Source organism: Leiobunum rupestre, chromosome 7 (genome assembly GCF_980474605.1).
Source record: "Leiobunum rupestre chromosome 7, qqLeiRupe1.1.hap1, whole genome shotgun sequence".
Lineage (NCBI taxonomy): Eukaryota > Metazoa > Arthropoda > Arachnida > Opiliones > Sclerosomatidae > Leiobunum > Leiobunum rupestre.
In genome coordinates this window covers 9,506,074-9,518,226 of record NC_143390.1, presented here as the reverse complement: position 1 = coordinate 9,518,226, position 12,153 = coordinate 9,506,074, and the positions used below count along the sequence as shown (strand labels likewise).

General features: G+C 40.1%; 1 protein-coding gene across 1 annotated transcript; it reads left to right on the top strand.

Annotated features, from left to right (window-relative positions):
* Nucleotides 1-2,774: 2,774 nt before the first annotated feature.
* On the top strand, nucleotides 2,775-3,470 carry LOC149934375 (E3 ubiquitin-protein ligase XIAP-like). The gene has a single exon (XM_090153435.1). It carries the CDS (start codon nucleotides 2,775-2,777, stop codon nucleotides 3,468-3,470), a length of 696 nt encoding a protein of 231 aa, XP_090009561.1.
* Nucleotides 3,471-12,153: the final 8,683 nt, after the last annotated feature.

Here is a 12,153-nt window from a genome sequence, read left to right as displayed (position 1 = left end):
TCATTTGTCAATTAACAATTTTTTTAGTACCTTTTATCCTTTTAATCGTCACTGTTCCTATATTTACTACCATCATAAACCTTCGTAAAACCCCCGTCGTCACTCTATAGTTTAAAGGTTTATTCAGTGCCGTGGAATTTCTATGTTCACCTAAGAGCGAAAGATATCGGTATACAGGGCCGGATTACCCAATAGGCCGACTAGGCCTGCACGGGCCACCGAGCCTACAAGGGGCACTAAGAAGTTTCGAAAAAAAATTAAATTTAAATTTACATTTCATGAAAAGTAAATTTAAATTTAAGCAGAAAAAAAAATTATTCCTGAGTGATTTTAGTATATGTGTCCACATTTTTCAATACCATGTAAAGCAACATCATTTATTAAAGTCTACATTGAAATTGTATTTTCCATCCTTTGCCAATTACAAATTGCGGAAACGCCTCACTCGATCGCCACGGAAAGGGGGCGCCGAAATTAGCTTGGGCCTATAGGCCCCACAAGGTCTTAATCCGGCCCTGTCTGTATATTATTTTTAAAATGTGTATAGTTTTAGCATTGAAGCCAATATAATAAGCGTCCGATTACCGTAGTTATAACAGTTGTTTCTATAGACTGATTCCAGTCAACTCGGTGTGATTTATTTTAAATTTCCATTTTTTTTTAATAATATTATATAGCGCCTGATGTCGTGTTACAATTATATAGCGCCTGATGTCGTGTTACACCCCCCCCCCCCCTATGATTATTCACTGGATAGCTAATTTTCTTACCGAGAGGCTTTAACGCGTGCCATAACATCGTCATTCGTGTCCTTGCTATTAAATTTCCTCGCAATACAAAAGCAGGGCTCCAAAGGTGTAAGCTTTCTCTTCCTGCTCAATAAAATTTATTATAAACATCCTCTCTAAGTATAAATAGATCTCATTCGTAATGGGGCTAAATCCACATATGGAATTTTTTTCTAAAACAATTAGAATTAGCGGGACATAATTAGCGTGAAATAGGCTATTTCGCCCCACCCCTTCATTGTTTCGGTAGGCGGGTATAGTAAGTAAGTTCGTGGATCCTTAAAAGTAAAGAGGTCGTCGGGTCAGGGGATTCCGCGCCACTCGATCTCAGCGACTGCATGCGACTCTGAAGTTTCGAAAATAGGTTTTCGGATAAATTATGGAATTCGTCGACGCGTCATTAGAAAATTTCTCAGTTAGGAGGCCGTGGCGTATATCTGAAATTTTTAATTTTTATTATCGCTTAGCCCAGCAATGCAACTTTAATTTAACAGAAGGGCCGTCTGTAATACCCGACTGCGTTAGTCGGCTTTCGTTGAAAAACATTATGGTTTTTCTGGAGATACGTCAGTTCTTTCAAAATTTTCCAACAACCCCCGAATGTTGTCAAAATTTAGAAGAGTTGGACGCGTTGGAACATAACGCGCCCTCAGAATACGTGTCCAGTCTGGGTGGCCGACTCCAGTCGATGCGTAGTCGGCTTAGCCAGATACCCGCGAATTATGGTCAGTCAAACGCCCACGATGATATCTGGCTACCAAGCACCTCGCTCGAGGGGCATAGTTCTTTTACGGAGTCGATCACGAATTATCGTACCGAATTAAATGACGGCCCAACGCATACGGAAATTGAGGATGGCATGGATGGAGATTACAAAGCGAAATTAGTGAAAGACTTCGATCCTAATTGGACAACCGTGGTTTGCAATGTCGCCAAAATCTTTGAAATCGACCCATTAACGAACGAGTTGGAAGAGACCCCCCCCCCGCGCGAGAGAAGTGATACCGGAAAGCTATACTCGAACGAGTTGGAAGATATATCGATCCTGAACGAAGCTATGGAGTACGTGGCCCAATTCGAAAAGCGTCAAATTGTAAAAATATACAAAAAGAATAAACGTGGTCGCAAAAATTGAAAAAAAAAAAATAATAATAATAATAATTTATCCAGATTCCGCTAAAAATCTAACGATTGATTCTTAAGCTTGGTTTCCACCAGCACGCGTTAAAAAGCGACACTCAACTCTGAAACGTGCAAACATTTTTAGGCGTGACAAAAAATTAACATTATGACGCGCTGTTACGCGGGTTGGTGGAAAACAAGCTTAAACGGTGTTTTTTTTTTTGATATAATTAACGTCAAACGTATCCTATGAGGACCCTTTTTTTTTCGCCCGTCTACTATTTAATATATTTTATAACTTTGTAAACTCATTTGATCATTTTAAAAATGCGTGTATGTGTTTGCGCGTTTTTTTTATCTCATTGCGTGTATTTTTATTTTTCTACGTAATAAACTGCGTCTTACTTTCGAAAACCCCGACTTATTATTTCCCGTATACGCAAACACACATCTCCATGCATACCCGTCTCCTAGCTGTTCCGCTATCATATTCCTTTTATTCTTTTTTTTTTGTAAATAGTGTAGTGCGTAAGCGGAGCTATTGGCTATATAGATTCGATTATAACCCCATACCTAAAGACGGTACTACCTTTGATAGGCCCCTATTACGCGAAAATACCTGACCGGAACATGGCTATAGTATAATATATGTGTAGTGCGTACTTGTATCCAAGGTGCGTGATTGGAAAATCCTGGAACCTTTGCCTATATAGTTCGCCTTACGAATAAAACGACACGAATCTTCAAGCAAGCCAACATAAGTCGCTTAGCCGCGATCGAGATCGGACGTTCCACGACCTCCTTTACTACGACCTCGTCTATATACTATCTCACCACCCTCCCTCCGATATATCCTGCTGCACTATGAATTATGAAGTCAACCGACTCCGAAGTTTCACCGATGACTTTCCGGCGAAATTTTTGGACAAAAAGGATCTCGCGAAAGCCGGGCTGTACTCGACGCACTATAAGGATTACGTAACTTGTTTCTCCTGCCAAGGATTACTTCACTCGTGGAAGGAAGGCGAATTACCCTTAATCGAACATTTAAAATATTTTCCAAAATGCGAATTCCTTAACGACCGCGACGTTGGAAATGTGCCTCACGAACCTTCGTTCAAGAGGCCTCGCAAAATCCCTGATCGCATGCGCTACGAAGTCGTCCGTTTGCGGACCTTTCTCTTTGGATTTCCCTCGAATTACACCAATATCCGCGAACTAGCCAAAGCCGGCTTTTATTACTCAAAGTTTGAAGATTGGGTTCTTTGCTTCTCTTGTGGGGGACAGCTTAATGCGTGGCGAGAAGACGACGTGCCGCTAGAGGAGCACGCGAAACATTTCCCCAAGTGCAAATTTATTTTGGGAGATAAATCAGGGAACGTTCCGAACGAAGCTAAATACGAGGTTATACCGCCTCCGTCGAAATCAATCACGCGTCGCAACCCAGGCTCCCACGAGACTCCGGTGGACGAAGAATCGGTCGTTAAGCCGACGATAAACAATTCCGAAAAAGACATCCAAACGAAGGTTAAAGACGGACGCTATTGCGCGGTAGTCTAATATGTCAAAAGTGCCAAACAAGCTTGCAAAAACTGTATGGTTTAACGACGTGCCGGTTTTCAAAGGATAATAGCGCTTCTAGAAATTATGCTGACGCCTGTATTTCAAAACCTTACTTTTACGAAATGCCATATTAAAAAAAACTTAATTAAATTTAATTTCTTCGACCTATATATTTTTGTAAGTAAAAAAAAACAAAAACAAAACTCTGATGGGAGCACACCGTAGACTCAAAAATTAACAATGTCGTATTATAACAACTTAGTATTATTATTATTACACTTTCAATCACTCATTTATTTCATGTATCCAACTTTACTCCAAGTTAAAATAGTTGACTGAAAAATAAAAATATAAATAGTTAAGCAAATATATCTGATTAACGACATTGTCTGCCCATACGGTTCATTGCATTTTTATTGATATTTGAAAGCATGAGTAGAAAAAAAAATTTAAAGGGAGACCTACCAGCTTGTCGTTAAAATCGCTACTATTTTATTAAAAAGTCTTATTTTTGCCCGTGGGTGGCAATGGACAGGGACCAAAAATATAAAAGTGTATCTCTGAAACGAAAACTGAAAAGCTTGAAACGATTCCAAAGTTTTTTTTTTAAAAAAAGCAGCAAACAAAAATGAAGTTATTGGATCCATTTCTGAATCTCTTGACACCAATTTGACTAACAAAATTTTGGAAAGTCGGAAACTGTAGTTTTAGATTTTTAACCTACCAGCGCCTGTAGAAGTGTTCAACCCGCAGCGCACCGCTGTACTAGGAGAAGTATCGAGGCTGGATCACGGCGTAGGTTTCCACCCTGTATTATAGAGGGTATAACCGTGATGTCATTATCACGATAGTTTCAGCCAACGACGTAAATAGGCCAACGCACCCAATCGTGTACATTGAAACCCTTAAACATTGCCATGTCACAGGGGGGGGGGGGGGATTTCTGATCTTACACTGGTGCCCAATTTTCCTAGCTACGCCAATGATTCTCCGGTTTGCCTGGACCACTTAATTAATTCCCAGTGTTTTAGTTTTTTTCAGTGATTCTGCTAGAATATTTTGCAATAGATATAGGTCCAAATGTTATATTATTAGTCTTTGGATTAGAAGTTCTATGTAACGGCGGCTGTGGCATGTTTGTACCCTCCAATTCGAATTCACTAGGGCTGCGCTTGTCGTGCTTTTGGGCAATCGAGTCGGGTATCGAGTACTTGATTCGGGGGAAATTTTCTCTTATTCGAGTCAAGTAAATCAGAAAAAAAATCGAGTAAATTTTTAAAGAGTAGGGGTAATCGAGTATACTTGATTAGGAGCTGATCTTATTCGAGTAATTAGTAAATTAAATTTGAAATAAGTATAAACAAGCTTTCAATGCAATATACTTTTTTTTTAATTGTGAATGTACCATCTCCGTATATGGCTTCCGAAGTTATAAGACTCAGGTAAATTCTAAAGCCGACCGACATCCGAATTCGTGAAGTGACACTCTAAACCAAAACTAAAACTTTATAATATTGTTTGAAAAAAAAAACCACGCCGGCGCGCAAATTATTAGAAGCCGTGATCCATCCCCAAGGTCATTCAAAGCATTTGCTGATTGTACGTCTTATAGGTACCGTTTATTATTTCCACCCTAAAAGTTGCAAAAACACGTCTTTGAACTATAACAGCAGCTTATTCGAGTAATCGGATACCCGACTATTCAATTTTTTTTTGGTACTCGGTAATCGACGAGTGTTTTACAATTAATTATTCGAGGTCCAGTTTGAGTACTTGATTTAACAAAATGCCGAGTAATCGATAATATTCGAGTACTCGCACCATATATTAATAGAAATGAGACTAGAAGCAAGATTGAACTGTGGTGAGATGTTCGAGTAAGAAGGCTGCCATGAGAGTGGAATCGCCAGTATTCTTTGTTTGAGCACGCCATCTATTATGAAAAAATTATTTAATTATATTTGTTTATGTATTATTATTTATATAGATGGTGCACTCTCATGGATGCCTTCTAGCTTTCTCTTGAGATATCCGGATAGCGCAGTGGTTCTAGTCTCATTTCTAGTCTACAGAAATCACCCTATTTAAATCGGTCAGCAGTTAAAACACGTTATTCTAATGTAGCAGACGAAGTGCACTGGTCATGGTCCAGTTTATTTATTCTAGGCCTGGGGACTCATTGGCCACCTATCCACTTTCAAAAAAATTCTTATTCCCCATCCTGCGCGAGTCCGTTGGTCAAGCGAGACCTCCAAACATGGCGGTATTCTTATTGCGGGTAAATCTCTCGGAAGGAAGACGCTGCGCCGCCCACCCGATAAACACGCCTCGCCGCCTGTCTTTCGCTGATACCTAGGAAACATATGTTACGCTCCAGGCGTAAACAGGCGGAGAGCCGGAAACGCCGCAGTCGCGCAAAGAGAAACAACGGCGGCGGGGAGATTGAACGGGTGCTCGCTGACGGCGCGCCACGTAGAGCGACCACATCGTCGGCTAGGCTATAGAGGGAACTCCCGCAAAGCGTTAAACAACATGTTGCAGAAAATAAACGTTTTGTTTCCGGTGACTCTCGAAACGAACGGCGAATGAAAGACATATTTTAAAAAAGCCCCTTTAAGCCGATCCAGTTAAATGGGTGACTGAGGAGAGGTGGCGCTCGTTGAAATAGCACCGCCCCCCCCCCCCCCCGGGAAATTCATCTTATGTTAAAGTCGCCAGCAAAGCAATAACGTCCATATACAACTCCCGACTACCTAAACGGCGAGGATATATACCACTCGCTTTATATTTTTCACCGAGTTTTTGGAAAAAAAGGTTGTAACGCTAAAGCTTCTGGCAGGGAAAATGACAGCATCCGTCGTAATACACTTTGAGTCTTTACTCGGTCGCAATACGTCCCTGGATCAACGAGACTTTGTGATCAAGGAGTTATGCGTCGCTACCGTTGAAGCAAACTCAGTTTTCCAGCACGCGACGTTCCGTCCTCCGTACGAAAAAATGCTTTTACCGCCGGAAATTCTTCGACGTAACCTTCGGATCGGGAAAAATATGCTCGGAATGCTTTGGGACAGTGGCGAACAACCGTACGACGAAGTGAACGAGAGCTTGCACCGTTTCACTGTCGACGCCAAACGCGTCTACTGCAAAGGCGAGGGCGAGACAATATTTATCTCCGAGATCCTAGGCCACTCGGTAACGGAACTGGCTGGCATTGGATGCCCAAAAGCAAACGAAATTATCGGCGAATACCCCAATTTCCCGCGATGCGAAATACACAAGGGGTTCTACAGCGAAAGAATCGCCTGCGCCCAGGAAAAGGCGCTAAAGTTCGCGAGCTGGGTTTTCGATTACGAAATGTCGGCCATATATTCCAGCACTGACGATGAAGAACTATAAATGGACGTTTCAGAAGTTTGCACGCGTTTTTTTTTATCTCATTGCGTGTATTTTCATTTTTCTACGTAATAAACTGCGTCTCACTTTCGAAAACCCCGACTTATTATTTCCCGTATACGCAAACAATCTCCAAACCCGTCTCCGCTATCATCTCCCTTTTGTTCTTTTATTTTGTAAATAGTGTAGTGCGTAAGCGGAGCTATTGTCTATATAGATTCTATTATAACCCCATACCTAAAGACGGTACTACCTTTGATAGGCCCCTATTACGCGAAAATACCTGACCGGAACATGGCTTGATTTTGCGCTCGTTGCAGCCTACTTCAATGGGCTAGTAGGCCACATTTTTAAAGCTCTCTGGCGCTCTTTAACTCATCGTAGGAAATGGGAAAAACCAGGCATACTTCTGAGCTCACCGCCTAAAACCAGGCTTGGAAATAAGCGGTGGTCGCTGGGTCAAAGACCAGTTTATTAATTGCTCGGACGTTTTTTTTTAATTATTGCATAAAAGCGTACCATATGGTACACGGCTAAAATTATGGTACGACCAAGATTTCGAAGTAAAATTATTGAAGTGTACCATAATTATGGTACGCCTGGCAACGCTGATTGTTATGGAAAACTTTCTAGAACAACCCAACAAGGAACAAGAACCACACCAGGCTTGGAAATAAGCGGTGGTCACTGGGTCAAAGACCAGTTTATTAATTGCTCGGACCAGTTTTTTTTATTCAAAAGCTTGGGGTTCACTGGTCCAGTGTCCAGCCTATTAATTGACAATTATCTACCGTATTATTAACCAACTGGTCTACGCGTGACCACTACTTAAATAATTCAAGAGTTTGGGAGTCACTGGCCAAATAGACCCGTTTAGAAATATACCTTATTTCCAAGCCGCCTGCCCACAACGCCTTACAATTTTTGCATAACTTTTGAAACATCCTGTATATTTTGTAAGCATACGTTGAAGGGTTCCATCACAGAGATGAGGGGTGGAAATGAGGGAAGTTAATTGTCATGTCACAGGGGGGGGGGGGGGGACATTTTCTGATCTTACACTGGTGCCCAATTTTCCCAGCTACGCCAATGATTCTCCGGTTTGCCTATCTTTGATTTTAGTTTATGAAAATACATCGTAAGTAGTATACGAAAATGGTCCAATTTTTTTTGAAGCCTGTAAGTCAGGGATAACAAGGGATAATAGGTGTTTCTATAAAATACGCTCCTCCGACAATCAACACCTTTATACATGTATTTGTATATATTATCTTGTAAAAAGAGCTATTCTAGTCAGCTGCAGCAGAGCCTCACACCCCCCCCCCCCCATCCCCCACACCCGCCCTCGCCATTTTCCGCGTCAATCGAGGAAGGGCGAAGGAGTGAGAATAAACCCAAACAATTACAATGGGGAAATTATAGACGTTAATATGCGTTTCAAAAAAAAACAAACAATATACCTCGTCTTTACATTTTAATTAAATACATTAATAAAAGTTACAATAAAATCTATTAAATGTAATTTTAATTCTCAATTATTAATTTCTTTGCCATAGGGCAATTTTAAAAAATTATATATTTTTGTTGGTTATCCAGTATAATATTTTTCCGATTAATATTCGACATACATCACTAGCTAACTAGTGTTAAAAGTCAATGATGGATTTTCCGTGATGGTTTCGATAAATCGTCTTCGGACGTGACTCGTGTAAACTGCGGTGGTTTTTCGTATTCTTCCCTTCGAAGTAATTTGGTGACTGGTTTATCGAACGTTTTTATTTATCCCGACGAAATCTTCACACTTTTTCCGTGAAGCGAGTCAATTATATAGAATATTAAATATCCAATTACGAACAAAGTTATTACGGTTGTTAGGACGTAAATATAACGTCTGACAATGTCGGCCGCGCACGCCATATATACCGTTCTATCAACGCTCCTATATGGGTAGCGTTATCTTTCAAATCTCAATCGATAGTAACGACGTAAGTCGCGTTGAAACTATATATATATAGCTGTAGTATTTATACAGGATGACAACGGCAAAAAAAATATGGAAAATAGGGAATTTCGAGTCGATTTGTAGGAGACAAAAGATAAAATAGTCAAGAGTGTAATTGTTCTTCGGTGCCGGAAGGGAAAGAGCTAATGTAGGCGCCGCGGGCATACAGTAAATCCTTTCCCGGTGCGCGTTTGATTTTAGTTTCCGTACACCCAGATTTATACGGTCGTATAAATCGCGGAACCTTAAACCTAGGAGCAACAATCACAAGGAGAACGCAGCTAGCCTTAAAACACCCTAACGAAGGGTTGTGTACGAATTTCATTGCACGAGCCTTTACGCTGAACGTTTTACGGGCGGGGGGGGGGCAATTTCCGAATTCCCCCTTCCGACGGCAGCAGGCGCTACAGCGTCTAACCAATGAAAAATGTACGCCATAAAATCCACGACTTTTGAAGGGTTGCGTTCTCCTTGTGTGGGGCGTTGCGTTTGTTGCTCTTAGCTTAAACTATTATCGTAGCCTCAAACGTGTACACCTTTTTATTTATAGAATCTGAGAAAACAGCGTGATTGGCAAAACAAAACTACTTGACGGTGATGGCATTTTTTATGTTTTCTCCAACATACAACGCCTTTAGAACGATCGGAACACTGAGCACGCACCGAGCAATCTCTAGGCGGTTTTATAGATTCTACACCATATTCGTGGCCCATCATGATATATCACTCTGACCAAGGAATTCGTTTCACGCAATAACGTTTGATAGTTTCAATAGCACAAGGATTTTAAGAATTTTTGCATTTTTGGGTCTCTTTATTTCATGTTTCGTGTGAAACAAAGACTCATTGGATTTTTTTATATGGAAATGTTATAAGGACGCAAACTTACGAGTATTTATGTTACATAAGCTTTTACTAATCAATCTTTACGTTTCCTACTTTACTACCAGCCTTCGTAAAAACCCAGTCGTCACTCTAGCGCGTTTATTCACGCCCAACTTTGATCTCGCGCTGTAGTGGCCAACCCATTCTTCGTTAAAGTTTCTACGTTTACCTACGAGCAAAAGATATCTGTATATTATTTTTAGAATGTGTATAGTTTTAGCATCGAAGCCAATATAATAAGCGTCCGATTACCGTAGTTATAACAGTTGTTTCTATAGACTGATTTTTTTTAATAATATTATATAGCCCCCCCCCCCTATGATTATTCACTGGATAGCTAATTTTCTTACCGAGAGGCTTCAACGCGTGCCATAACATCGTCATTCGTGTCCTTGCTATTAAATCCCCTCGCGATACAAAAGCAGGGCTCCAAAGGTATAAGCTTTCTTTTCCTGTTCAATAAATTTTATTCTAAACATCCTCTCTAAGTATAAATAGATCCATTCTTAATAAGGCTAAATCAACATTCTATAAGGGTGGAATTTTTTTCTAGCGGGTTATGAGTCATGAAAGCTAAGTTGGAAGTGAGGAATATCAATAATTAGAAGTATAGGCCCGGACTGGTTTAGGTCGACTGGTCGGCGAGGGTGACTAAACGGCGTTACCATTACCGAAATGTCTTCGAGTGAAGAATCAGATGCTTCGATTCAATCGCTGTCGTTGCCGACTACGTCGCGAGGTTTCAAGAGGAAATCCATCAACACGAATTCTTCCGACGATTTAGCTTCTAAATTAAGAAAATTTGTGGAAAATCAAAAGCTAAATATTTTATCAGAAATTGATAACCAGGTACGTAAAAGGGGGCTCGCTTTCGCATTTATTCATTTACTTCAAATGGTATTAAATAAATTTTACGTGTCATTCCAGGTTAAAAATAAAGAAGACGCGATTTTGGACTGCCAGAAAATAGTTGAAGAAAAAGAGAAACTCGAGAGACAGATCCAACATTACGAATATAAAATACAAAACCTTAATACCCGATTAAACGAGTGCAAATCGCAATACGAACTTAAGGTCAAACAATTGGCGAGTAAACTAGATTCGATAAATAGTCCGATTGTTACATCTATATCGCTAGATACGTTCGCGACCGTTAGTCGCGAATGCGAAATTTGCCGCTCAACGAAAACGCAGTCGGATTTTGTATTTTTTGACTGTTGCAGTCACAGTGTGTGTTTGGACTGTAAAAATAATTTACCAACTAATAATTGCCCGCATTGTAGATTGATAATAAATAAAACCATTCACCTAGTCAAAGCGGAAAATTGCAGCCGCTTTTGTTTTAAAATTGATGAGCGGCCTTTTCTAAACAACTACCTCGTCATCGACTGAGGTAATTTGTATCGTTCTCGTTGTAAAAAAGATTTAAAATGTACATTTCACGTCTAATTAAAAATTGTATAATTGTATATAGCGTATAGATGTTTCTATTAAACAAATTGAACGAAAGAAATATAAATGTATACTTTCTCTTATCCGTCGTAAGACGGAGCTTTATTAGTTTTCCCGAGCGTCATCCCAATCCAAGAAAGATTCTAAACAGATATCACCGGGTATGAATTGCTATCACGAAATAGGGTACCACTATAGTAGGGTATCCAAATGTTAGTATAAGTCATATATCTGGTTTTTTTTTTAGAATATATATTACCAGAAGTGTATAATATTGTTATAGAAGCGTGACACTTCCAATTCTTCACACGCAAAATTTAACTGAGAGACCAGCGTGGGAAATAAGGCAGTGGGCAAATGACCAGTTTAAAAATTGCCCGGACCAGTTTATTAATTAAATCAGAGGGGGGGGGGGGGAGGGTTAGTGGTCCAAATGTTATATTATAAGTCTTTGGATTAGAAGGTCCGTGTAACAGCGGCTGTGGCATGTTTGTACCCTCCAATTCGAATTCACTGGGGCTGCGCTTGTCGTGGTTTTAGGCAATCGAGTCGGGTATCGAGTACTTGATTCGGGGGAAATTTTCTCTTATTCGAGTCAAGTAAATCAGAAAAAAAAATCGAGTACATTTTTAAAGAGTAGGGGTTATCGAGTATACTTGATTAAGAGCTGATCTTATTCGCGTAATTAGTAAATTAAATTTCAAATAAGTATAAACAAGCTTTCAATGCAATATACTTCTTTTTTTTATATAAATTATGAATGTACCGTATACCGTCTCCGTGGCACTGGGTGAAAAATCTGGAACCACTCCTTCTGAGTAGAGTTTGCAAGTTTTCTCCCCACTGGTTTAAGGGGAATTTCCCCGAGATCTTCGGTTTCCCCTTCGCACAAAAACTTGCAGAGGTTTTAATGCAATAGTTAGTGTAGGGACGCTAGTAGTTAGCTGT

Excerpts from the sequence above, each read along its gene's own strand:
- LOC149934375 (XM_090153435.1), top strand. The coding sequence starts at position 2,775 with ATGAATTATGAAGTCAACCGACTCCGAAGTTTCACCGATGACTTTCCG.